This window comes from Erinaceus europaeus, chromosome 2 (genome assembly GCF_950295315.1).
Source record: "Erinaceus europaeus chromosome 2, mEriEur2.1, whole genome shotgun sequence".
In the NCBI taxonomy this organism is placed as follows: Eukaryota; Metazoa; Chordata; class Mammalia; order Eulipotyphla; family Erinaceidae; genus Erinaceus; species Erinaceus europaeus.
Window position 1 is genome coordinate 186455671 of NC_080163.1, and position 27440 is coordinate 186483110.

Below are 27440 nucleotides of genomic sequence, written 5' to 3' on the forward strand. Positions count from 1 at the left end.
CCCTCCTCTCTCAATTTCTCTGTCCTATCCAACAATGATGACATCAATAACAACAATAATAACCACAACAATAAAAAATATGAGTACAGATTTTACTTATTTATTAATGAGAAAGATAGGAGGAGAGAGAAAGAACTAGACATCACTCTGGCACATGTCCTGCTGGGGATTGAACTCATGACTTCCTGTTTGAGAGTCCAAAGCTTTATCAATGCACCACCTCCTGGACCAATATATACATATTGTGTGTGTGTATACATATATGTAATACGTACATATACATATTGTATATATATAATTTTGCTTTATTTTTAACTAGAGCACTGTTCAGCTTTGGCTTATGGTGGTAAGAGGAATTGAACCTGGGACTCTGGAGCCTCAGGCATGAGAGTCTGTTCGCATAACCATTATGCTATCTACCCTCCATATATATATATATATATATATAATTTTTTTAAAAATATTTTATTCCCTTTTGTTGCCCTTCTTTATTGTTGTAGTTATTATTAATGTCGTTGTTGTTGGATAGGACAGGGAGAAATGGATAGAAGGGAAAGACTGAGAGGGGGGGAAAAAAAAGATAGACACCTGCAGACCTGCTTCACCACTTGTGAAGCGACTCCCCTGCCCGTGGAGAGCCGGGAGCTCTAACTACATTCCTTACGCCGGTCCTTGCGCTTTGTGCCACGTGCGCTTAATCCGCTGCTCTACCACCCGACTCCCCCATATATGTTTTTTTAAAAAGCATGTTTTCAGTTCGATCCCTGGCATCATATGTGCCAGAATGATGCTCTGATTTCCACCTCCATCTCATTAATAAGTAAATAAATTTCTATTTGTAATTTCTGAGAAAATATCTAAAGTTATTTTCAAAGAATGGAACCTAGTTCTTCCCACCTAATTTGTCCTTACTCACTAAATATTAACACTTTAGGTCTAGAAAAATCGTATAATTATTACAGTTCAGGGGCCAGGCAGTGGTGCAACTGGTTAAACACACACATTACAGTGTGTAAGGACCCAGGTTCGAGCCCCTGATCCTCACCTGCAAGGGGAAAGCTTCAGGAGTGGTGAAGCACTGCCGCAGGTATCTCTGTTTCTTTCCCTCTATCTTTTAAAATTTTATTTATTTTCCCTTTTGTTGCTCTTGTTGTTTTTATTGTTGTAGTTACTATTGTTGTTGTTGGATAGGACAGAGAGAAATGGAGAGAGGAGGGGAAGACAGAGAGGGGGAGAGAAAGACAGACACCTGCAGACTTGCTTCACTGCCTGTGAAGGGCCTCCCCTGCAGGTGGGGAGCTGGGGGCTCGAACCCGGATCCTTAAGTTGGTCCCTGTGCTTTGCGCCACATGCGCTTAACCCGCTGCGCTGCCACCCAACTCCCACTTTCCCTCTATTTTTTTACACTTTATTATTCTGTTTCTTACCATCCCTATATCCCCTTCCCCTCCCAATTTCTGTCTGTATCCAGTAATAAACATTTTTAAAAACTACATTACAGATACAAGTCCTGCTGCACTGCGTCAACCAAATTGCACATCGGCTATACAGAACTCTATTTCCCATAGGCCTCTGCTCTCGTCGCCTACATTTCCCACCAGGCCCCACAGAGTTGACTCCAAGGGCGGCTCCCAGCCCTGCCCTCCTTGACTCTTGCCTGACGTCACGGAGCTCCACTCTCGCCAACTCGTCCAGGACTCGTTGCGAAGGCGTGGCCTTTGCATAACCGTGAAACCTATTGGCTGTGGCGTCGCCGGCTGGGCGTGGCTACGGGAGCCGGGCGGGCACATTTCGAATCGCCTCTGGGGCGGCGGCGCGGCGGCGGCTGCGGCACCCGGGAAGGATGCATTCGGCAGACGCGGCTGCGGGGACGGCCCGGCAGCGTAAGTGGCGTACGTGGCCGACCCTGGCGATCTGACGGGCGGGGGCTTGGCGAGGCTGCGGCGGCGGTTGGCGGGGATCGCTGCAGGTTGGGGTTAGGGATCTGTAGGTACGGGGTGTGCACCGCGCTGGCTAGCCAGGTCCGGGCAAGGTAGCGATTCTAATAGTTTTTTGCGGACATTCTTTCTGAAGAAGACAGCTTTGGGTAGGATATTGAGTGATGTGCAGGAACAAGCTACTTTCATTCATTTGCAGTTGGCAGCCAGCCTGTTCCCAGCTTCCGTGGCCTTCGCGATGTCGCCTACACTCTTACTAGTTCTTGGCCCTGGCAGGCTTGCAGGGGGCCATGTTTCCCTCTCGTTCAAGATTTGAATTTGTGTTGATTATACTGTTCCCTCGCCCTTTTCTCGTTTCCGTGACTTTGCCCGTCTTTGAGTTTCCGCCTCACCCCCCACCTCTGTGAGGGTGTGTGCATCTCATTCATTCAGTCCACGTACCTTGTCCAGCACCCCCGAGCCGTCACCAGCTCAGCCCTGGTCACCTTACAGCTCAGAGTCATGGGAAGGCAGACACTAAACTAGGAAGCGAGGTAGTCTGGGGGAGGGACCAGGGCTGTAAAGGGAGTCATTTGGGGTGTGTGTGTGTGTGTGTGTGTGTGTGTGTGTGTGTGTGTGTGTGTGTAGGGAGCAGGCTGATGTGCTCCTTTCTCCCTTCATCCAGAGTGAGGTGCCTGGTTGGCTCTGGTGGGTGGCACAGGGGAAACAGCGGTCCCCAGACAGCCCTACTACCTCTCCTCTTGGAGCTACCAAAGTAGAGCAGAAGGCAGCTGGCAGAGTTAGGAGAAGAGATGCAGGGGGAGGGCAGCACAGTTAGTGGTAATGACTGGGATGGAGGTGTGTCACAGCCCAGATCAGGCACGTTTATTGAGCTCATCTTGGAGCTTCCTGAAAGAGGTTACTCAAATGATGAGTAATTAGCCTAGGGAAGGGGATTTGTTGTAAGAGGGACAAGCATCGGAGGTTTGTGCCAAGCAAGATAAGAGACAAATGAATATGTACTTAGTGGTAAGTACTCAGAAGGGAAAATAGAGCCACTGGACCTTGGAAGGGAGAACTAGATGGATTAGTGGCTTCTATTGAAGTGTGAGAACAGTTTCTCTAGACAGGAAACATTTTAAGTGAAGGCCTAAGTGCTGTATTAGCTGGCCCTTATATGGGAAAAGGTGTTCCAAGGTAGAAGCTTTGCATGTTCAAAAGTCTGTGGGGACAAGGTGCTTGTCAGGGCAGCCCAAGAGGACGCCGAGGTGGCTGGAGTGCAGTGAGCCCCAGGAGAGGTGGCATCAGAATGTGGTTAACAGCATTAGATCCTGGAGGGACTACTAGGCATTTGGGTGTTGTTTTCAGCAAAGTAGGGACTGGTTATAGTAAGAAAACGTCTTTCGCACTTAAAATCAGTCTGGCTGCCAGCTGAAGAGAAGGCTGGCAGAATGTATTGCATGTGTGTTTGATCCCCAGCACCTCATATGCCAGAGAGATGTTCTAGTCTCACTTGGGTAAAATAAATAAGCAGGCCTTAAAAGAAAAAGGAAAAAAAGAGTGGAGGGCTGAGGAGACAGCATAATGGTTCTGCAAAAGACTTTTGTACCTGAGACTCTCAGGTCCCAGGTTCAATCCCCAGCACCATCATAAGCCAGAGCTGAACAGTGCTCTGGTCTCTCTATGTATCTGTCTCTCTGTCATTAAACATAAATAATTTTTAAAAAAAGAAAGAAAAAGAATGGCCAGGAGGACCTGGTAAGAAGATTTTCCCCCTTCCTTTTAATTTCAGTTAGAGACAGATGGGGAGGAGGGTGGGTATGAGTGGCTCACCCAGTAGAGCACACACATTACTACATGAGGATGTGGGTTCAAGCCTTTGGTCAGCTGCATGGGAGCGCCTATAGGGGGAAAGCTTCACAAGGTGAAGTGGTGCTGTGATGTCTCTTCTATGTCTCTCTCTTCTTTATATTTGCCTCTTGCCATCTATTTAGGAGAAGGAAAAAATGTCGCTGGGAGTAGTAGAGTAGCGACAACCCTGGTGGCAATAAACAAATAAATAAAGGAAAGAAGGGACACAGAGAGAAGGAGAGACATGCCGACACTGCTCCACTGTTCACAGAGCTTCCTCTTAGTGTTGTGTATGGTGCTACCATATAGTTCTGGGGACTTGAACCCTGGTCCTCACTCAGGGCAAAGTGTGTACTCTACCAGGTGAGCTCTTCCCAACTCTGGTAAAAGGATATTTAAGTCAGATGTGAGATGATAGTGTCTGAGAGGAGGGTAACATGCAGGCCTGGTGGGTAAGAACGAGGCGATAAGGCTTGGATGTCAGGTGGAGAAAAGCAGGGAGTTGGGATTCAGGTGGTGATGCACCCCGTAGAGTGCACACATTACCATGTGCAAGGACCTGGGTTCAAGCCCCTGTCCCCACTCGTGGTGGGGGGGGGGGGGTTCACAGGTGGTGAAGCAGTGCTGGAGGTGTTTCTCTTCTTATCTGCCTCCCGTTTCCAATTGAATTTCTCTGTCTTTATCCAATAAGTAAATAAAATTAAATAAATAAGGAGGGGACTGGACACTGAGGAAGGGCCTGGGGGCAATCAGAGCAGCTGACCGCTGGTGGTGGCTGGATACAGGACCAGGGGAGACTGGCTGCTGAGCATGGGCAGGATTGCTCAAGGTGAGAGGAAGAGACTAGGGCAAGGGTGGAAAACTGGGTCACATGGCTCAGGAAGCTGGAAACCAGACACTGGCCCAGTAAAGGCAGGAGCTGCAGGTTCTGTTCATTGCCATATCTGGCACACTTGCTGTGGGGTCTTACATGCACGGGGGCTCAAGAGAGGTCTGAGGGATTCAGACAGAAAGAGAAAAAGGCAGGGGCAGTGCCTCAGGGGCCAGGAGAGCAAAGCTGGAGGTTGGCATTTGGGGCAGAGGCCCCAAAGGCTGCCTGAGGGTTTGAAGCCTTTGAGGGTGTAATAACGGCCCGGCATGTAGTGCATACAGGCACTGGGGAGGCTGCTGGGCTAAAGCCGCAGGTGCCAAGGGCTGAGGGGTAATGGGGAAAGTTTGTATCAAAGCTTTTAGGAAGCTGACACTTCCAGCCAGAAGTGAGAAAGGGAAAAGGCAAATGAGGCCTGAGGTAAAGTGGGCCTGGGCCAGTGAATTTGCTTTGGAATGGAGGCCGCCTGTGTCTGGTTTTAAGCTGCTGATAGTTGAGAGGAGAAGCAGAGGGACCAGTGTTACTGTATGTGCCAGGGATTGCCAGCCTGCATTCTGTGTGCCGGGTCAGGGACTGAACAGGCCCACAGCATCACTGCACCTCAGGCTGTTGCCTCCTGTTCTGCAGAGGAGGTGGTGGAAGTGCAGAGAGAATCGTGGCACAGATGGTTCGGTTCCTCTCCTCTAGCCCTTCGTAATGCTGCCACCCTGTTCCCTGGGTCCATGATGGAGCCTGGCTCAGAGGTGGAGCTCAGTGCATCTTTGCTGGGCCAGCAAGGCTTCTTGGTTAGGAGCACGGGCCTGGAACCAGGCTTTTGGGTTTAGATCTCCTCCCCATGCCTTGCCCCAGCCCAAGTGAGCACACCTGCAGTGCATCCTGACTCTCCCGCCTCCAAATCCACCTACAGGTGCCCCTCCTTCAACCCACCCTGGTCTTCCCAAGTCAGCAGCCTTCTTGTGCCTCTCTCTACCCCGCAATCTACTCCCTATGGAAGCCAGAGACAGAGAAGAGAGATCTTGCGTAGCACAGGGCTTTGTGCTCAGAAGGCCCCAGTGGCTAGTGGCAATCAGTATTTCATGAGTCTTCCTGATCTTCCTCCTCCTCCCCTTTGTCCTCTTGGGTGGGTGGCAGAGCCCCCCCCCCCACTTGTCACCCATCAGGCATAAGCTAGCTCTGGCTGTGTGCCCACCCTCCAGGAGCAGGAAGGAGAGATCCCACAGAATGCATGAATAAATAAATGAATGAATGAGGCTGTTTCCCCCTCTCCTCCTGCAGCCTCCAAACGGAGGGTCCCTGTGTCCCAGCCAGGCATGGGTGACCCCCACCAGCTTTTTGACGACACGAGCTCGGCCCAGAGCCGGGGCTATGGGGCCCAGCGGGCGGCTGGTGGCCTGGGCTACCCTGCAGCTGCCGCCTCGCCCCAGGCGACCTTCCTGGATGACCCCATGTCCAACGTGGCCATGGCCTACGGGAGCAGCCTGGCCGCGCACGGCAAGGAGCTGGTGGATAAGAACGTGAGTGTGGGGGGTGGGGCTGGGGGCCAGGCTGGGGGAGTAGGTGGAGCAGGGGCTTCAGGCTGAGCCTTTGCCTCCCCAGATCAACCGCTTCATCCCCGTCACCAAGCTCAAGTACTACTTTGCAGTGGACACCATGTACGTGGGCAGGAAGTTGGGTCTGCTCTTCTTCCCCTACTTACACCAGGTCAGCACCCACCCCAGTGGGGGACACAGCCTCAGGATGCAGGGTAGGGGTACAATCCCAAGATTGGGGGGATCTGGAGCTCAGCTCCAGGGGCCTGGCTTGCTCCCCACTCTCTGCCCACAGGACTGGGAAGTACAGTACCAGCAGGACACCCCGGTGGCCCCCCGCTTTGACATCAACGCTCCTGACCTCTACATTCCAGGTCTCACCCCTGCACCACCCCGCCCGCCCCTTGCTAGAGTGGGGAAAGGGGGGCCAGTCCAGGGCAGAGGTTTGGGGCCCCAGGTATCTTCTCCCCCTGGCCAATGTCTGTGATTTCTCCACAGCGATGGCCTTCATCACCTACGTCCTGGTGGCCGGCCTGGCACTGGGGACCCAGGATCGGTAAGGAAGGCCCAGATGGGACTGGGGGGTGGGGCGGGGTCGCTGAGTGACTCTCAGGTAAGGCTCTCGATCCCCTCCTCTCAGAACAACCTCACTGTGCTTGGAGTTTGCCTAAGACAGGACCCTGGGGGTCACAGGGTCACACTCACCTCTGCCCTTGACCCCACCACGGCCTGTGCGGGGTGACTCTCTAACTCTGTCCTTCTGCTAACTTCCATGCCAGCTCTGTCCCCATCCTCCTAACTGCCTGCCCCTCCCTCCACCTGCAACTCTGGGTCCCACTCCAGAGAAGCCAGCAAGGTGCAGGCCTGGCCATGCCCTGCCACTCTGACACTGTCCACAGGTCCCCCAGCCCCTGTCCAAACCTCCCACTGCTCTCCCAGCAGCCTCTCTGTTCCTCCTGCTCTGCTGCCCCAGGGCCTTTGCACAGCTAGTCCCCTTTGCTCAGGAGTACATCCCTCCCCCTCCATCACCTGCTCACTCATGTTACCCACTCTGCTGTCACTTCCTCAGGGGAGCTTTCCTGCCGGACCCGTCCACCACAGGCTGGGCAAGCTGCCACCTCTCACTCCTGGTCCCTGTTTATTTTCCTGTGGGCACCAGATGTAGCTGTCACTAGAGTCAGTTGTGGAGGTGCTGGGAACATGGCAGAGTCTGAGGCTCTGCCTCCCTGTTCTCCAGTCAGGTGTCCCCTCTCTGAGAAGGATGCTGACACCCCCTTCCCAATTGAGTCAGGTGCTTGCCCTGTGCCCTGTGTCTGCCCTTCCCAGGCCTTGCTGGGCCATCCCCTGCCTGCCAGAAGGAGACCTGCATGGGGACAGGACCCAGACCCCTTGAGGTCACTGTCGGGCCTCCACCCCCAGGAGTGTTGGGGGGAGGTGAGTGCCTCAGCCGGAGCCCATGACCACACTTGGGGCTGCAGGTTCTCGCCGGATATCCTGGGGCTTCAGGCAAGCTCAGCCTTGGCCTGGCTGACGCTGGAGGTGGTGGCCATCCTGCTCAGTCTCTACCTGGTCACTGTCAACACCGACCTCACCACCATTGACCTGGTGGCCTTCCTGGGCTACAAATACGTCGGGTGAGTCCCTGCTGCCAGCCCGCCCCAGCCTGCCCCACGCCTGGGCCTCTTCCTCTGACCACCCCAACCCCATACACACAGGATGATCGGCGGGGTGCTCATGGGCCTGCTCTTCGGGAAGATTGGCTACTACCTGGTGCTAGGCTGGTGCTGCGTGTCCATCTTCGTGTTTATGGTGAGCCAGGGGTCCCCACAGGACTCTGAGCAGGGGCTGTCAGGTGGGGCGCTGACACCTGAGCCACAGTGGATTTGCGACAGCCCGGGCGCAAGGAGGGCTTCCTTCCTTCCTTCCTTCCTTCCTTCCTTCCTTCCTTCCTTCCTTTCTTTCTTTCTTGTTTAATTTGTTATTGGATAGAGACAGAGAGAAATTGAGAGAGAAGGGGGAGATAGAGGAAGAGAGACAGAGAGACGCCTGCAGACCTGCTTCACCACCTGTGAAGTGACTCCCCAGCAGGTGGGGAGCCAGGGGCTCGAACCAGGATCCTAACCGGTCCTTGTGCTTTGTGCCACATGAACCAGGAAGGTTTTCAGAGAGAAAGGGTGTCTACGTGGGGCCTGTAGGAGGAAAAGCAGCTGGATTTCTAGGGTGGGCTGCACATTCTGCCCTCCCAGTGTGGGTGAAGAAAGCTTCAGCACCCCCAGAAGGAACTCTCTGAGGTCTCTCTCTTTTTTTTTTTTTGTCATCACCAGGGTTTCACTGCTCTGGGCCAGATTTTTCAGACAGAGAGGAAGAGAGGGAAAGAACCCAGAGTATTGAAGCCTTTTCCAGGGTGGGAGAACATGGTGGTGTGTACAACCATCCAGCAGGTGCACTATCCAAGTGAGCTATCTTGCTAGTTCACTTCCACTCTTTAAAATCTCAGTTTCTTTTTCCTTTTCTCCTGAGCACTGCTCAGCTCTGGCTTATGGTGGTGCAGGGGGTTGAACCTGGGACTTTGGAGCCTCAAGCATGAGAGTTTCTTTGCATACCCATTATGCTATCTACCCCCACCGTGTTTACCTTTTTATAAGATGGGGGGTGGTGATAATTACACCTTAGGGTACTGGGAAGCTTCAGTGGGAACAAATGTGTGGGACATAGGGCAAGGGCTGGTGGCTGGTGGCTATCTCTGAGGTCTGTCTCTCTCTTGCCACCAGAGTCACTACTGGGGCCATACCTACATGGCTCCACTGCTTCCAGGCCCCCTTTTTCTTCTTTACTTATTTATTGATAGGACAGAGAAACTGAGATGGGAAGGAGAAATAGTGCAGAGGGGCTGGGTGGTGGTGCCCCTGGTTGAGCGCTCATGTTAATGATGTGCAAGGACCCAGGTTCAAACCCTCAGCCCCCACCTGCAGGGAGGGAGACTCATGAATAGTGAAGCAGGTCTGTAGGTATCTCCCTGTCTCCACCTTCCCTCTTGATTTCTCCCTCTCTATATACATAAGTAATAAAATGTGAAAAAAAGTTAACAAATGGGCAGGGGTAGATAGCATAATGATTATGCAAAGAGACTCATGCCTGAGGCTCCAAAGTCCCAGGTTCAATCCCCTGCACCTTCATAAGCCAGAGCTGAACAGTGCTCTGGTAAAAATAATAATAAATTAATAAAATGTAGTTTAAAAGAGAAGAGAGAGACACCTGCAGCACTGCTTCACCACTCATGAAACCTTCCCCTTGCCGGTGGGGGTTGGAGGCCTGAACCAAGGTCCTTGCTTACTGTAACAAGCGCTCTCTAGGGAGTCAGGCGGTAGTGCAGTGGGTTAAGCGCACATGGCACAAAGCTCAAGGACCGGCGTTAAGGATCCCGGTTCGAGCCCCCGGCTCCTCACCTGCAGGGGGTCCGCTTCACAGGTGGTGAAGCAGGTCTGCAGGTGTCTGTCTTTCTCTCCCCCTCTCTGTCTTCCCCATCTCTCTCCATTTCTCTGTCCCATCTAACAACGCTGACATCAATAACAACTACAATAATAACTACAACAACAATAAAGACAAGAGCAACAAAAGGGGAAATAAATAAATGTTAAAAAAAAAAGTGCTCTCTACCTGGTGCACCACAGCCCCTCTTTTTTTAAGAAGCATTTTTGGGGGGATGAGTGATAGGCTCATCCCTTGCCTGGGTTTGACCCCCTGCCCCACATGGGAGGAAGCTCAGTGCTGTGGTGTCCTTTTCTATCTGTCTGACTGAAAATGATGAAAATGTCCCCAGAACAGTGAAAGTGCATGCCTGAGACTCCAGCAAAAGAAGAAAACAACAATAACAACGAAAGAAAAACCTTGCTAGTGTTCAAAAAGTGTTACCGGACCAATATAAGCAATGTTGCCCCCTGCTGGCAGCTATTCATAAGTGAAGTGAAGTTTTTTTCCTCAGTGTCTATGGACTTCACCTGGCTTTTGAATTTTGGAGCCTCATACTTTCTCAAAAGGTTGGGGAGGAGCAGGTACTCTATACTTCTTAAAAGAGAGAGGGGGGTGGGGGGAGTGTGTGTGTGTGTGTGTGTGTGTGTGTGTGTGTGTAGATGCAGAAGGACAACCACACAAATCAAGACGCAACAGGAAGCTACTTCAGCCTGGCTGCTCCCAATGGGAGGGAGAGAGGATGAGAGGACCTGAGAAACTTGAGTGGCAGCCAGGATGTGGCCGAGACCACACAATTGCGCACTCGGATGGCTCGCCACTTTGCCATGCACCTGACCCATGTCCCACCGTGGTCCCAGCGCACTAAAGGAAACTTAGGTGCTCTGTTGTCTTTCCCTTTCTCTCTCCCTCTGTTTTTCTTTTTTTTCTTTTTGCCTGCAGGGTTATTGCTGGGGCTCAGTGCCTGCACCATGAATCCACTGCTCTTGGAGGCCATTTTTTTCCCCTTTTCTTAGCCTTGTTGTGGTCATTACTGATGTTATTACTGATGTCGTCGTTGGATGGGACAGAGAGAAATGGAGAGAGGAGGGGAAGACAGAGAGGTGGAGAGAAAGATAGATACCTGCAGACCTGCTTCACGGCCTCTGAGGCAACTCCACCTGCCAGGGGCTTGAACCAGGATCCTTACGCAGGTCCCTGCGCTTTGCGCCACGTGTGCTTAACCCGCTGGGCTACCGCCCGACCCCCTCTCTCTCTGTTTCTATCTGGAAAGGATGGCCTGGGACTGTGAAGTCTCTGGTGCAGGAGAAAGGGATGGAAGAAGGGAGAGAAAGAAAGGAGGAGGGAGGCAGGAAAGATAGATGGGTACCTGGCTGGATGGGTGGATAGATGGATCTCCAGGCGCTGAAGGATGGCCTCCCCTTCCCCAGATCCGGACGCTGCGCCTGAAGATCCTGGCCGAGGCGGCGGCGGAGGGCGTGCCGGTGCGCGGGGCGCGGAACCAGCTGCGCATGTACCTGACCATGGCGGTGGCGGCGGCGCAGCCCCTGCTCATGTACTGGCTCACCTTCCACCTGGTGCGCTGAGCGCGCCCGGGCCGCTCCCCCCAACCAATAAAGCGCGGCGGACACGCATGCGCGGCGTCTCCTTGGCGGCCGGCAGGGGGCGCGCGGGGGCCGCACAGGCGCAGGCGGGTGCACAGCAAGGCGGCTTTAATGGGGCGGCTCAGTGGGGCTTGTGCTCGCTCTTTTTCCCGTCCTTCGGCTTCTTCATCTTGGGGGTCTTGGTCTTGCCCGGGGTGCTTCCGTGCTGCGGGTGGGGACGGGGAGGAGAGGGTCCCGGTGAAGCTCACGCCCCGGGCTGCCGGTGGAACCCCCCCCCCCTCCGGGTGGCGCCCCTTACCTTCCCGCCGCTGTCGCTGTCGCTGCTGCTGCTGCTGGACGAAGAGCTGCCATGGCCGTGACCCTGAGAAGCAGAGGCCGGAGAGTGACCCCCGGGCTGACCCCGCACCCCCACGCCCCAAGAAGGAAGACAGGAGGCTCCGCAGGGCACTGGCAGGGGCCCACCCCCTTTCAGCCTCGCCCCATATATCCAGTCCGGGGGTGATTTACCTTCGGTTTGTCAGCTGCCCCCGGGTGAACTTTAGAGGGGTCGTGATGCTTGGAGTCTCCCAGGTGGCCTGCCCCGTGGGGCTTCTTGGACGCCATGGCTGCGGACAGAAACTGGGTGGGTTGGCACAGGACCAAAGGGGACCCCAGACTCGAGTCGGCCCACCCTGCACCCCCAAGCTGCCCGCTTGCTCCCAGGAGCGCACCTGTACCTGCACAGAGACCGGACTCCAGGGAGGGGAGAGAAGGTGTGACCCGAGGGCCAGGAGGGCCCAGGTCTATCTCCAGGCAGGGGAGGGGCGGCCCTGCCCACCCAGGCAACTCCCAGCCCCGCCTGATCAGGGTTCAGTGTCCTCAGCCCTGACTCACTGCCTCGCCCCTGTGGGCCCAGAAAATCCACTGTGGGATCAGGAGGGGGACAGTGACCTGTTGTGCTCCCATTCATCTTGCCAAGTGTGGAGGCTACATAGACAGCTACAGATATCTGGTGAGGGGGCCAGAACTGTCGTGACATCCCCCAGGTCAGATAGCTATATATTGAATGGGGGGGGGGGGGGGCAGAGAAGCAAGGAGTGAGTGCAAGAGGCCCACATCACTGAAGCTGGAACTTGAATTGTAAACGTGGCAAAGCAGCACACCATCCAAGTGAGCCCTGTCTGCCGTACATATACACAGACACATAACACATGATTTTTAAATGTCTATTTCACTTGAGAGGGCAGACAGAAACTGAAGCTTCCCTCTTGCAGGTGAGGACTGGGGACTTGAACCCAAGTCTTTTTACATGGTAACAAATGCTCCCAACTGGGTGCATCATCTCCCAGTCTGCCATAATACATAATTTACAAATAATTTTTATTTTCCTTATCCAAATCACTTTTACGAGGTAATGATTTACAAAATAGTCGCCATGTGTACACTTTTTTTTTTTTTGCCTTTGATAGAGACAGGCAGAAATGAGAGTGACCACAGCACTGAAGCTTCCTTCAATGTGGTGGAGTTGGGGCTCAAACCTGAATCCTGCACATGACAAAGCAATGCACTAACCAAGCAAGCAGTTTGGCCAACCCTCGTTTATTTTATTTATTTACTTATTTGCCTCCAGGGTTATTCTTGGGGCTTGGTGCCTGCACCACAAATTCACTGCTCCTGGCAGCCATCTCTCTTTTTTTTTTCTTCTTCCCCGTTGTTGTTATTGTTGTTGTTTACTGCTGCTGTTGTTGGAAACAACAGAGAGAAATTGAGAAAGGGGGGAGAAAAAGACAGCTGCAGACCTGCTTCACCATTTTCGAGCACCCCCCCCCCTTTGCAGTTGAGGAGTTGGAAGGTAGGACCGGGATCCCTGCACCTGTCCTTGCACCTTGAACCATATGCACTTAACTTGGTTAGCCCAGCCCCCTATTTATTTTTTATTTAGCTTTTACCACAAAGTTTTTTGCTAAGACTTTGCACCTACCTGATTCTTCTATTCCAAGCAAAGTTTCTTTTCTTTCTTTTCTTTTCTTTTTTTTTTTTTTTAACATTTTTATGAGAGTTGGGTGGTAGTGCAGGGGGTTAAATGTACGTGGTGCAAAGTGCAAGGACTGGCGTAAGGATCCCGGTTTGAGCTCCTGACTCTTCTCCTGCAGGGGAATTGCTTCACAGGTGGTGAAGCAGGTTTGCAGGTGTCTTTCTCTTCCCCTCTCTGTCTTCCTCTTCTCTCTCCATTTCTCTCTGTCCTATTCAACAATGATAACATCAATAACAACAATAATAGCTACAACAATAAGACAAGGGCAACAAAAGGGAATAAAACATTTTTTTTTATTTTACAAATTTAACATCTTTTATTTATTATTGGACAGAGACAGAGAAAACAGAGGAAAGGGGAGAGAGACACCGGCAAACCTGCATTATCGCTTATGAAGCTTTTCTCTTACATGTGGGGATCAGGGGCTTGAACCTTGGTCCTTGCACTCTGTAATGCGTGCTTAACCAGGTACATCGATGTCTGACCCTTATTTATTTATTTATAAATGGGAGAAACACAGAAAGATACATGCACACACACTCACACAGAGGCCTGAGTACTGCTCAGTTCTGGTTTATAGTGGTGCTGGGGATTGAGCCTGGGGCCTGAAAGTTCGAGCCTCAGGCATGAAAGTTTGTTAGCATCCAGTGGAACGTCTTTCCCTTTCTTCCTTTCTTTTGATAGACAGTGAGAGACGGAAAGGGGGCTGGGCAGTGGCACATCTGGTTGACTTCACAGTTACCATGTTCAAGTCCCCAGTCTCCACCTGTAGGGGGGAAGTTTTACAAATGCTGAAGCAGGTCTGCAGGTGTCTGTGTCTTTCCATTTACTTCCCCCTTCCCTCCAATTTATCTCTGTCCTATCAAATACAAAGGAATATATATATATATGAGAGAAGAGACACGACAGCAATACCACTCTGCTCCTGAAGCATCCCTTGTGCATGGTGCTCCAGTGGGGTGCAGGTCTCAAACCTGGGTCCTCACACATGGTTAAGTCTGCTCTACCCAGTGAGCTGTCTCATGGCCCTATAATTATTAACTCAAGTGAAAGATAACCACATGGTAATTTCAGCATATGCGAGATTAAACTCTGATCTTACTCACACGCAAGTCCCGCACTAAAGCACTGACTCGCTTGTCTACTTGCCTGCTTTATTTTATCATTGCTTTTTCTGCCACTAGAAGTTACTGCTGGGGCTTGGTGCCTGCATGAAGAATCCACTGCTTCCAGTGGCCATTTTTTTCCTTTTCGTTTATTTATTTAATTTTATTTTTAAACAAATTTTTAAAAATATTTATTTAATTTATTTATTCCCTTTTGTTGCCCTTGTTGTTTTATTGTTGTAGTTATTATTGTTGTTGTCGTTGTTGGATAGGACAGAGAGAAATGGAGAGAGGAGGGAAAGACAGAGAGGGGGAGAGAAAGATAGACACCTGCAGACCTGCTTCACCGCTTGTGAAGCGACTCCCCTGCAGGTGGGGAGCTGGGGTGGGGTTCGAACCGGGATCCTCATGACAGTCCTTGTGCTTTGCGCCACCTGCACTTAACCCGCTGCACTACAGCCCGACTCCCTTAAACAAATATTTTTATTATTTATTGAGTAAACACAGAAAGAAGCAGGTGGAGGTAGACAGCATAATGGTTATGCAAAGAGACTTTCATGCCTGAAGCTCCCAGGTTCAATCCCCTGCTCCACCATAAACCAGAGATGAGCAGTGCTCTGGTAAAAAGGGGGGAAAAAAAAAGAAAGAGAGGGCTGGGTGGTGGATCACCAGGCTAAGCGCACATAATACAAAGTACAAGGACCTAAGCAAGGATCCCTGTTCAAGCCCTGCCTCCCCACCTGCAAAGGGGTGTGTGTGTGTCCCTTCACAAGCAGTGAAGCAGGTCTGCAGGTGTCTGTCCTCTCCCATTCTCCTCTCAATTTCTCTCTGTCCTACCAAATAAAATGGGAAAAAATGGTCTCCAGGAGCAGTAGCTTCATAGTGCAGGCACTGAGCCCCAGCGATAACCCTGGAGGCAAAAAAAAAAAAGAGAGAGAGAAAGAAACCAAGAAGGATTAACCAGGTGTGCCACCACCCAGCCCCTCTTTTTACTTTACATCATAGGACAGAGAGAAAGTAAGAGTGACAGGAAAGATAGAGAGTAGAGAGTGAGAGTATCAGACACTGGCAGACCTGCTTCACTACTCATGAAACTTTTCACCCCACCCCAACCCCTGCAGGTAGAGATCGGGGCTTTGAATCTGGGTCCTTGTGCATGGTAATGTGTGTACTCAACTGGGTGTGCCACCGTTTGGCCCCTGCTTGCCTGTTTAGAAGTGAGAAGGGCTGGGACAGGGTGTTACCATGGCTAAGTGAAAGTAATTGTGCAATAACCCAGGTTTAAGCTCCAACTCCCCAACTGTGGGGGGGGGGGGTTGTCACTTCACGAGTGGTGAAGCAGGTCTGCAGGTGCCTAGCTTTCTCTCCAACCTCTCAATTTCTCTCTGTCCTATCGTATAACATAGGAAGAGGAAAGAAAAAGAAAAAAAATGGCTGCCTGGAGCGGTGGATTTGTAATGCCAGCACGAGCCCCAGTGATATCCCTGTTAACAATAAAACAAAACGTAATTAAGCGCAGGTGGCACAAAGAACAAGGACTGGCGTAAGGATCCCGGTTCGAGCCCCCAGCTCCCCACCTGCAGGGGAATCGCTTCACAAGCAGTGAAGCAGGTCTGCAGGTGTCTGTCTTTCTTTCCCCCTCTGTCTTCCCCTCCTCTCTCCATTTCTCTCTGTCTTATCCAACAACGACGACATCAATAACAACAATAATAACTACAACAATAAAACAACAAGGGCAACAAAAGGGAATATTTAAAAATAAATAAAACTTTTTTTAAAAAGCATGAATTTGGAACTGATCTGCTGACTGTGAAGCTCAGCTGTGTGCTGACCCAGCCAGTCTACCCTCAGTCTTTCTGGGGATCTGAGCAGAGATGCCTTGTCTTTCTGCACGCGCTACTGTTTTACTTCTTCTGTAATGACCTCTGCAAGTGAGCCTGATAGCAAAATCAAAGGGGTTGGGACTGTCTCTAGGACTATGCCCATCACAGAATTACCACTAGTAAAATCATTTTAAGAGATAAAGACAGAGTGTGCCAGAGAGATGACTCACCTGCTAGGGCACGTGCCTTGCCATGTGCACGGCCCTGATTCAGGCCAAACCCTAGTACCATATGGGAAGTACCATGGCACTGGAGGAAGGTGCTCCAACTCCACAAAAAAAAAAAAAAAAAAAAAAAAGAAAGAGAAAAAGCTGGGGGAGATGTGCAAGGGTAGTGCAATAGACTTGCATATGTGAACAATATACCTGCCAAGTCCCCGTCCCCCCACCACTGCTTCACAAGTGGTGGAGCAGTCCTGCAGGTGTATATCTTCCTCTTTTATCTCCTCTCTCCTCTTGATTTCTGTCTCTATTAAAAAAAAAAAAAGCACAGAGAGCGGTAGATCAATTGTGCAGACACCAGGATAACCTTGGCGGCATTAAAAAATATTTTAAAAGTCACCCTGACGTGGTAAAGCTTTAGCAATGACAAAACAGGTTAGCTGGGGTGAGGGAGGTAGCTTAGTAGCAAAGTAAATGATTTGTGCATGAGGTCCCAAATTCAGTCTTTGGTACCACATTGGCAAGAGCAGTGCTCTGGTCCCGCTCAGTAAGGAATATAGATGTTGTCTTACACCACAACTGAGGTTTTATTCTTTCATTGAAATAAGTACTTAAGGGCAGGGGTAGATAGCATAATGATTATGCAAAGAGACTCTCTTGTTTGAGGCTCAGGTTCAATCCCTTGCACCACCATAAACCAGAGCTAAGTAGTGCTCAGGTAAAAAAAAAAAAAAAAAAAAAGAGGGAGTCGGTGGTAGCATATGGCACAAATCCCAAGGACCTGCATAAGGATCCAGATTCAAGCCCCCAGCTCCCCACCTGCAGGGGGGGTCAATTCACAGGCGGTGAAGCAGGTCTGCAGGTGTCTGTCTTTATTTTTTGCCTCCAGGGTTATTGCTGGAACTCAGTGCCTGCACTAGGAATCCACTGCTCCTGGAGGCTATTTTTTCTCTTTTGTTGCCTTTGTTGTTTATCATTTTTATTATTATTGTTATTGCTGTTGTTGTTGGCTAGGACAGAGAGAAATGGAGGAGGGGAATACAGAGAGGGTACTAGCATCATGGTAGTGAGGCTCAAAGCCAGGTCTCGTGAGTTTTGAAACTGGGTCGCTCAAGGCTTGAATGCAGGTCCTGCAAGGCTCAAAACCGTGGCCTGTGAGGCTCCAACCGGGGTTCTGCAAGGCTCAAACCTGGGCCCCATAAGTCTTGAACCCAGGCCCCAAAAAGCTGGAACCCGGGCCCCATGAGGCTTTAACCCGGGTCCTGCTAGGCTTGAACCTGGACATCAACAAACAAGGGCAACAAAAATGGGGGAAAAAAAGACCTCCAGGAGCAGTGAATTTGTAGTGCAGGCGCTGAGCTCCAGCAATAATCCTGGAGGCAAAAAAAAAAAAGTGGGGGGAGAGACAGATACCTGTAACACTGCTTCACTACTTGCAAAGCTTTTGCAAGTGGGGACTATGGCTCAAACCTGGGTCCTTGCACATTGTGGCATGTGTTCAAACACGTGCACCACCAACTGCCCCCTCCACCACCACCCCCTCAATTTCTGTCCTATCTAATAAAATGGAAAAAACAGCTGCCAGGAGCAGTGGATTCATCAGTGCTGTCACTGAGCATCAGTGATAACACTGGAGGCAAAAATAAAGTTTCCCCCCTACAGGAGGGAACCCAGGGCTTGGGCTCTCAGCTGGGTTTGGGTGTACCACTGCCCAGCCCCTAAAAAAAGGTGTGTGTTTTTTGTTTTTTTTTTCTTTTATCCATTTAACTGAGAAATCTAGAGCATTGTTTTGGCATATGCAGTGCTGGGAATCTAACTCGGAACTTCATGCATTAAAGTTCATTGCCCTGGACTGGGGAGATAGCATAATGGTTCTGTAAAAAAGGCTTTCACACCTGAAGCATCAAAAGCCCAGGTTCAATCCCCACACCACAATAAGCCAGAACTGAGCATTGCTCTGGCAAAAATAAATCCTACTGCCTTTTCTGTTGTAACACCTCCCAGGCTACAAAACATGTGTGATGCCAGAGAGTAAGCCCGGGGCCTCATCCATTCATAGCATGTGCTTCACAATTGTTGGATTCTATTGTGGTTCACTTGTGTATTTCATTCTTCTTCTAGCGTTTGACACTTGTGTATTTCATGATTCCTCCTGGAACTAACAATAAGATCCCATGTGGTATACAAGGCATTTGGGCCTCAAACACAGTACCACTTCCTGCCAAAGCACACTGGAACAAGGCTGTAAGCCAGCAGTGCAAGGCCTTCCAGACCCAAGATAGAGTAGCTCTTTGGGTTTTGTGCTTGTTTTTGTTATTTTGGGTTTATTTTTATTATTTTTTTATTGCCTCTAGGGTTATTGCTGGGGCTCAGTGCCTGCACCATGAATCCACTGCTCCTGGAGGCCATTTTCCCCCCTTTTGTTGCCCTTGTTGTTGTAGCCATGTTGTGGTTATTATTGTTATTGTTGATGTCGTTTGTAGTTGGATAGGACACTGGAGGCTCGAACTGGGATCCTTACTCTGGTCCTTGTGGCTTTGTGCTATGTGCACTTAACCCACTCCCAGTTTGGGTTTATTTATGAAGGAAAGAGAAAAACTAGAACATCAGTCTGGCATATGTGACACCAGGTATGAAACTCAGGACCTCATGCTCAAGAGCTCAACAATTTATCCACAGCTCTACCTCTTGGGTTGTCCTGCTGCTTTGAGATTTTATTTGTATACATTACATATAAAAAGTTTCGCATGTGTGGTCCAGGAGTGGCGCAGTGGCTAAGGCACTAGACTCTCAAGCATGAGGTCCTGAGTTCAATCCCTGGCAGCACATGTACCAGAGTGATGTCTAGTGCTTTCTCTCTCTCCCCTATCTTTCTCATAAATAAATAAAAAAATAAAATAAAATCTTTAAAAAAAAAGTTTCGCATGTAAACAGAAGAAAAAGAAGACAGAGCACACTCTGGTACATGCAGTGCTGGGGCCTGAACAGGGAACCTTAGGCTTGCAAGTCTGACACTGGCAATTGAGCCATTTCTCCAGTCTCCTGCTGCTTCCTTTTAAGGATGTGACCTGGAAAAGGCATTCATCCCTTCAACTGTGATTTAGATACTCGGGTACAAGGGAGACTGGGAAACAGTTCCTAGTGGGTGGACACCTCCCAGCTGAAACCCTAAGTCTTCCTTTATAGAAAGGAAGGAGGCAAAGGCCATGGAAGGAGCTGCTCTGTGACTCTCCACTGAGAGGCGTTTGCTCTCCTGCTCAGCCTAAACCAGAGGGTTTGCAAACAGGCCAGACTCAAGTTTGGGGAGTTGGCACTAACACTTGGACAGAAAACGCAGGCAGGAGTGAGGGCCAAGGCAAGAGCATGCCCACCTTCTGCTCTTTGTAAATAGAGGTTCCCAGAGAGGGACTACTAGACCAACAGGACAGTAGTTTCTCCCCTGCCTCTCCCTCGTGATGCCTCACCTAGCAGGGGGCACAGGTGGGGCGGAGAAATCTGCTGTGGTCTGATAGCACTGTCCTGTTTGTCTTCTTGTGGTTTTTTTGCCTCAGGTGACTCAGTCTGTTGGGCAGGAAGATGGCTCAGGGGTAGAGTGCAGTACCTGCATGCTGGAGGCCCTGGGCTTGGTCCTCTGACACCCATTGCCAGTTGTGCTCTGGCCTCTTTTTGCCTTTCTCATTTTTGTTCTCTCATTCTTTTGTTTTCAAGTCTATACTTTCATTTTTCAAGGGCTTACCCTTGATGGGTACAGCATCACATGGATTCTGTGTCCAATGGCCTTAGCTGGAAGGTTGCTGTTGAACTTTGCTTAAACTATATTGTTTCCAAAAAAAAAAAGCTATAGTTTCTATGGGCACGAGTTACCTTTCCCCAGGTGCTCTGGTTTTCTGAGGTTTGCCACCAGGGGTCACTGTACTGTCCTTTGCTTTGTATACAGAAGCACATCTCTTACTGAGGTGGAGTTCTTCTCGAACATAAACTTCCATTTTGAGAAACTCTGGTTCCTGAGCCCCACTTACAGTCAGCAAGAATGACTGGACCACAACCTCACACCCATATTTGTAATCTAGCAGAGGTCCACAGGCCCCAAGATGGTAGAAAGAGTGCGCCTTCTTGTGAATAAGAGTAAGGGTTGATACAGAAGCCAGACCCTCTACCTTCTGCAACCCTCAATGACCCTGGGTCCATGCTCCCAGAGGGATAGAGAATGGGAAAGCTACTGGGGAGGGGGGGGGATATGGAGATTGGGTGGTGGGAATTGTGTGGAATTGTACCCCTCCTACCCTATGGTTTTGTTAATTAATCCTTTCTTAAATTAAAAAAAAAAAAAGAGTAAGGGTTGGGTGGGGGAATAGCATAATGGTTATGCAAACAGCTTTCATGTCTGAGCCTTCTTGGTCCCAGCTTCAATCCCCAGCATCACCACAAGCCAGAGCACAGCAGTGCTTGGTCTCTCACTCAGTAGCTCTCTCATAGGGGGTGGGGGGTCTGGGTTCTACAAAGACTATCACACCCAAGGATCTTATTTAATCCCCAATATCACTGTAAGTCAGAGCTGAGCAATGAGCTGGTTAAAACAAAAGGAGAGGTGTGTGCTAGTGATGCTGATTCTCTCTCATAATAAATGTCTTTAAAATAAAGGGGGGGGTAGGCGGTGGCACACCTGCCTAAGCATTCACATCGCAGCGCGCAAGGATGAAGGTTCAAGCCCTTGGTCCCGACCTGCAGAGGGAAAGCTTCCTGAGTGGTGAAGCAGGGCTGGAGCAAGTGTCTGTCTCTCTCCCTATCTCCTCCTCACCTCTCGATTTCTGGGTGTCTCTAGTCAATAATAAATAATAATATAAAAATAACTTGGTTCACTGGTAGGACACCTACCTGCCTTCCCATGCATGTAGCCCGACTCTGAGCCCCAGCACCTGGTGCCGTGCTGTCTCTGAATGAAAAAGCAGTCCGGCAGGTTGAGCAGTGGTGCACCTGGTTGAGCTCACACATTCACATGTACAAGGACAAGGGTTCAAGCCTCTGATCCCCACCTGCAGGAGGGAAGTTTATGAGTGGTGAAACAGTGCTGTAGGAGTCTCTCTTTTTCTCCCTCTCAATCTGTGCTATCAAATTAAAAGTAAAAGGAAAAAGGAAAAAAGTGGCCACCGGGGAGTTGTGGTTTCATTGTGTAGGTAGTTAGCCCCGGTGATAAACCTGGTAGCAATAAAAAAAAAAGAAAAAGAAAAAGCAGGTTAGGAGCAGTGAAATTACACATGCCTACAAGGTCCCAACTTGTCAATAGAGTAAAATGGAATGACTTGGTCTATGGAGATAAGCAATGCTTTACTGACATCACTGTCTATCAGACCAGCTTAGCTTCTCTCTAACATTTCACCAGCACTGTTTTCCAACCCAGATGTTTGGAGTTCACCCCTGCAACTCAGAAGAGGTCTCTGGGGCTGGGAAGATAGTACAACAGTAACACCCAGGACTTGCAGGCAAGATCCCCAGTTCAATCTCTGGCAACACCAACTGCCAGCTGTAATATATATATTACAGCACAATGTAAAAAAGAAAAGGTTGGGGACTGGGTGGTAGCGAAGCAGGTTAAGAGCACATGGTATGAAGCATAGGGATCCCAGCTTGAGCCCCCAGAGTTCTCCACCTGCAGGGGAATCACTTCACAAGTGTTATGAAACAGGTCTGCAGGTGTCTTTCTCTCCCCCATCTCTCTTGATTTCTCTCTGTCCTATCCAACAACAGCAACAATAACAACAGCAGCAATAACAAGGGCAACAAAACAGAAAAAGATGGCCTCCAGGAGCAGTGGATTTGTAAGAATGGCACTGATCCCCAGTGATAACCCTGGCGGCAATAATAATATTACTAAATAAAAAAAAAAGAGGTTTCTGAGGCCAAGTAGTAAACACACACAATGCAGAAGGATTAGGGTTCAAAGCTTCATGAGTGGCGAAGCAGTGCTGCAGGTCTCTCTCCCTATCTCCTTCCCTCTAAATTTCTCCCTGTCTTTATCCAAAATAAATACCAAGTATTTAAAAATATTAAAACAACAACAAAGAGGAGGAGGAGGAGACTTGTAGGGGCTGACATTAGTGTTGGAGAAAACCAAGATGTTGTAGATGGAGAAGACAACTGCTGGACAGTCCTCGACCCCGGAAGTCTCGCTTCCACTGTCTGAGCACAGACACGGTGAGCTGCCAAAACAACTGCAGTGGGGCTGAGGTCAGTCTCTTGCCTGGAGTTTACATGAAGAATGTCCCAGTCCTATAAACACCATCATCCCTGCTCTGGAATGTTTTCTTTGAATTTAACCACATCGCAGGAGAGGGATGACCTTACACTCTCAGTATGCAGGGACTCAGCCTCTTTTCCCACAAGCAAAAGTACTGTTTCTGCTCTGGGACATTCTGCGAGATTAAAAGTAGCAGCAGTACAGGAGGTGGTGCAGGCTCTCAGGCATGAGGTCCCGAGTTTGATCCCTGCCATTACATGTGCCAGAGTGATGCTCTGGTTTTCTCCTCTCCCTCTCATTTTCCTTTCTTTTCTTCTAGCTCTAGTTGCTGGGCCTTGGTGCCAGTAATATGAATCCACCATTTATTCCTTTACTTTTCTTCCATTTTATTAGAACAGAAAGAAATTGGGAGGGGAAGGGGAGAAAAATAAGACACCTGCAGACCTGAATCACCGCTCGTGAAGCATCCCTGCTGTGTAACTCCTTTCTCTTTAGAGCGTCACTCCGATATATGCGACACTGGTGACTGAATTACCAGATCCTGGGCCTCAAACACACACTTTACTGTTCCAGAGCAAGGAGCAAGGGAGAGACACCACATCACTGGACCTTTATTTTTTTCCCATCAGTAATTATAGCTGGGGCTCAGTATCCACCACTCTGGCATCATTATAAGGTAGAGCTGAACAATGCTCTAGTAGGGGGGAAAAAAATAAAGCATCAGAAGGGCTGAGTAGCAGTGCACCCATTTTAGGATACATGTTACAATGTGCAAGGACCTGGGTTCAAGCCCCCTGCCACCTGCATTCATTTGCTACCTGGCAGGAGGAGATCACCTACTGCAGTCCACCTGCGGGTCAGAAGTCCCTGGAGGTGTATCATAGTAGTGACGGAGAGAGGAATGAGACAAGACACCGAGGTCTGATGTCCGTCTGATTTAGTCAAGCAAGCAAGCCTTTTTTATACTTTGCAGTACAGCTGTTTGCGGCAAGAGTTACAGTAAAACGAAGGCGATAAACAGATTATATTGTAACAGAGCATGTTTTCTATATCCTCTTTACTGCATACCTATTCTGGGCAACATTTTTTTGTAATACTGGTTTAACTGCTTAATGACAGCTTGTTTTTGTTCCTTAGTGCGTATACACCAAGGTGGACCTTGTCTAGCCAATCCTTCCATGAACCCTAGCTGAGAATACATTGTTCTTACTTGGTTAGTATTTACCCAACGAATGCCTTTCTCATCATATGCTCCTGTATAGGGCAATAGAGGGTGGGGAACTTTCTGTAACCCTTTAGACCTAGGTGGATACCAGTTTCCCATTAAACTTGTAAGTTATTTATGGGGGTCCCTGTGCTGTGGGAACTATGTTTCTATTACTAGTTTTCTTATTTTTGTAAGGTTGAGGTTTAGGTGCTTGAGTAGGCCAAGGAGCTAACAGCTCAGCCCTTTGTAATGCGATCATAAAATCTCCATTGGGTTTGTTTGTCTGGCAATTTCTGACAAGAGGGATTGTTTACGATTTTCACAGGGTGGCTTCTGGAGTTGTTTTTCACAGTTCATCCTCTCAGTCATTTCTATCAAGAATATTATTCCCCTTATTATGCCACATCCTATTCCAGGAAGCTTCCTTCTCTGAAGTGGGCTTCTCCCAGATGTGACTGTCAACCAGCTGGGGTGGAAGGGGATGTAGCAATCACCAGAAAGATGTAATGGTACACAGTATAAAAAAATGACACTCGATGCATCTTGATGGTGTAAGAGACTTCACATGATAGGCCAACTGCAGTAAAATTGCTGAATTCTAGACAGTTCATTGAAACACACACACACAAGCACCTTTATTTATTCATTTATTTAAAAGTATGTATGAGAGGGGGCAAACACCAGAGCATCACTCCAACATGTGATGCTGGGGATCTCAGCAGCACCTCATGCTCTTTAATTTTAATTCTGTATTATCTTTATTTTTTCTCTGTAGCTTTCTCTCTCATTAAAATAAATTTGAGAGAAAGACAGACACCTGCAGACCTGTTTCACCGCCTGTGAACAGAATCCCCTTGCAGGTGGGGAGGCGGGGACTGGAAATGGGATCCTTACACCAGTCCTTGCGCTTCACACCACGTGCGCTTAACCCGCTGTGCTACCGCTTGACTCCCAGAATATTTTTTTTAAATGAGGAGGGAACACTCTTCACTGGAGTAGGTGGAGAGAGGTGTTCTGCTAGGCCAGAGGCATGGGTTTTGGGGTCCTGACAAGAGAGGAGTCAAAGGGATGGGTGGATTTGGGAGCTCCTCTGATGGGGAAGGGCAAGCACTGAGGAACAAGGAGTCTTGTGGGACGCCAGCCCTGAAGCAGGCTCCCTTGCTGAACATATCCCACAAATAACCTGCCATCTGTGTGTCACCTGACTCCCACAAGCGCCCAACTTATAAGTGAGGAAACTGGAGGTTCCATAGAGTTCAGTGACCTACCTGCGGCTGCATATCTGGAGAGGGGTGGCCATGGTCTCTCTTCAATCTAGGCTCTTTCCTGGACTACAGGCACTCTTGGCTCTGGGGTCCCAACTTGTTAGGGACATGTCTGCCTGCAGTGCCAGACTGCTTGGCAAGCCTGGCAGATGACGGCCCGAAGTCCAGGAGCCACACTTGCCATGGACAACGAGGCGAGGAACAGCAGGTGAGCTACTTGCCCAACTTGCTTCTAGAAGAAAAAAAAAAAAAAAAGCAAAGTGCACATGGTTGAGTGCACACAGCCCCAGAGAGAACCTGGAGGCAAAAAAAAAAAAAAAAAAGACATTGCTCAGCTCTTGCTGAGTATCCGAACCTGGAAACTTTGGAGCCTCAGGCATGAAAGTAATTTTTTTTTTCATTTTTCCATTTGTTTGCCTTCAGGGTTATCGGTGGGGCTCAGTGCCTGCATTATGAATCCACTGCTCCTGGTGGCGATTTTTTCTATTTCATTGGATAGGACAGAGAGAAATTGAGGAGGGAGAAATAGAGTAGAGAAAGATAGACACCTGCAGACCTGTTTCACTGCTTGTGAAGCGGACTCCCCCCCTGCAGGTGGGAAGCTGGATGCTTGAACCTGGATCCTTGCTTTTTTGTTGTTGTTCCACGAGACAGAGATGGGTGGGGGGGCACCACTCAACACTGAGACTGACTAGAGTGCCACTTTACATATGTGTTATCAGGGACCAAATTATCAAACTCAAGATCTCATGCTTACAAGTCCAAAGCTACTACACCACCTCCCAGGCTGCAAAAAAAAAAAAAAAAAAATATATATATATGTATATAATTGTTATTCTAAACCAGAGTACTGCTCAGCTCTGGCTCATGGTAGTACATATCTTAAACTTGAGGCCTTGGGCACAAAATCTTTCTGGATAATCATGTTATCTCTATTTAAGGTGTCATTTTTTTTTTAAAGAAAAGATAAGAGAGAAAAAAGAGAGTCAAAGCATCACTCTGGCACATATGGTATTGAGGCTCAAATTTAGAACCTCATGCATGGAAGTCCAATGTGCCTCCCAGGCCATAAAATGCTATTTCTTTTTTTTTTTTTAATTAATTTATTCTCTTTTGTTGCCCTTGTTTTATTGTTGTAGTTATTGTTGTTGTTACTGACATCATTGTTGTTGGATAGGACAGACAGAAATGGAGAGAGGAGGGGAAAACAGAGAAGGGGAGAGAAAGACAGATACCTGCAGACTTGCTTCACCACTTGTGAAGCGACTCCCCTGCAGGTAGGGAGCTGGGGGCTCAAACCAGGATCCTTACGCTGGTCCTTGCGCTTCATGCCACCTGCGCTTCACCTGCTGCGCTACCACCTGACTCCCCATAAGATGCTATTTCAAAAAGCTGCTGCTGCTTCTTTTTTTGATAGAGTAAGAGAGGTAGAGACAGTGAAAGAGACCAAGCACTGAGAAGCTTCACTGAATGAAGTAGGGGCCAGGCTCAAACCTGGGTTGTGCTGTTTTTGAAAAGAATTCATTTCAAGAATGGAACATCTTGTGTAGTGTCCTTTGGTAATTTTGGCAGAATTTAACCTGGCATTGCATAAAGAAAGTAAGCACATACTGTATTTTTAAACGGGAAGGTCCTTTTTATTAAATGTGTACACTTGACTTTTCCTTTCAGAATCTAATTTAAAAAAAAAAAAACAACTATTATTTCTGCTCACTTAAAAAACAAAAAAACAAAAACACCCCACAAGTTAATCACACAAAGGAAACTATAGCATCACTTAAACGACCGGGAAGGAAGCAATAGGATTCAACATAAGCAAAGAAAACTACATGGAACAAAGTAAGAAATCAACAAGGAAAACACCTCTGGTCTGGGGCCAGGCCCTCTGTAATGTGAAACAGAGCCCTTTCTATTCAATAATTTCCAAAACAAACCTACCCTATTGAGACCAGGAAGCAGCCCTCTTACCTTCCAGAGTAACACAACAGACCAAAAGCCCTATGATTGTACAAACATAAGTCAGTCATTCTATTTTAAAAACCACACACGCTTTCTACAGTTGTCTCCCCTTCCCTTCCCAGAGGGTCCTGAGGAGGGGTAGCCTCCGGGTCATGGGTCAGTCACAGGACATAGGTACTCTTCACCAGGTGCTCCTTGTCATCCTCGGAGCTCCAGACAGTGCGGAGGGCACGCTCATGGTTCTTCCGTGCCACCCTGATCAGGCAGACCACGGAGGCGCCCAGTAAGATTATCAGGCACACCACGAACAGGCCGGCCAGGACCAACACTGCAGATGAGAGAGAGGCCACAGAACCATGAGACAAGGGGGGGGG

The 27440-nt window shown here is 49.2% G+C and overlaps 3 protein-coding genes across 4 annotated transcripts in view; 1 reads left to right on the forward strand and 2 right to left on the reverse strand.

Annotated features, from left to right (window-relative positions):
* Positions 1-1733: 1733 nt before the first annotated feature.
* On the forward strand, positions 1734-11266 carry YIF1B (Yip1 interacting factor homolog B, membrane trafficking protein). 2 transcript variants are annotated; one of them, XM_007534443.3, is made up of 8 exons: positions 1734-1883; positions 5911-6149; positions 6232-6336; positions 6460-6538; positions 6663-6720; positions 7643-7798; positions 7880-7973; positions 11063-11266. In XM_007534443.3, exons 1-8 carry the CDS (start codon positions 1844-1846, stop codon positions 11216-11218), a joined length of 927 nt encoding a protein of 308 aa, XP_007534505.1. In that variant the 5' UTR covers positions 1734-1843; the 3' UTR covers positions 11219-11266. The 2 variants fall into 2 exon arrangements, with proteins under 2 accessions (XP_007534505.1, XP_007534504.1); XM_007534442.3 differs by having other exon boundaries at positions 1752-1892.
* Positions 11267-11327: 61 nt separating this feature from the next.
* On the reverse strand, positions 11328-11940 carry C2H19orf33 (chromosome 2 C19orf33 homolog). Its single transcript, XM_016193119.2, has 3 exons — positions 11744-11940; positions 11535-11597; positions 11328-11441 (listed from the first exon to the last, which is right to left on the reverse strand). The coding sequence occupies exons 1-3, from the start codon at positions 11837-11839 to the stop codon at positions 11358-11360; spliced, it is 243 nt and encodes an 80-aa protein (XP_016048605.1). The 5' UTR covers positions 11840-11940; the 3' UTR covers positions 11328-11357.
* A 14780-nt stretch (positions 11941-26720) lies between these two features.
* The window catches only part of SPINT2 (serine peptidase inhibitor, Kunitz type 2), a 46533-nt gene continuing 45813 nt past the window's right edge, over positions 26721-27440 (reverse strand). Inside the window, exon 7 of the mRNA XM_060185873.1 lies at positions 26721-27394. Within this exon, the coding sequence (XP_060041856.1) occupies positions 27228-27394 (167 nt within the window). The 3' untranslated portion in view covers positions 26721-27227. The remainder of the gene's footprint in view (positions 27395-27440) is intronic.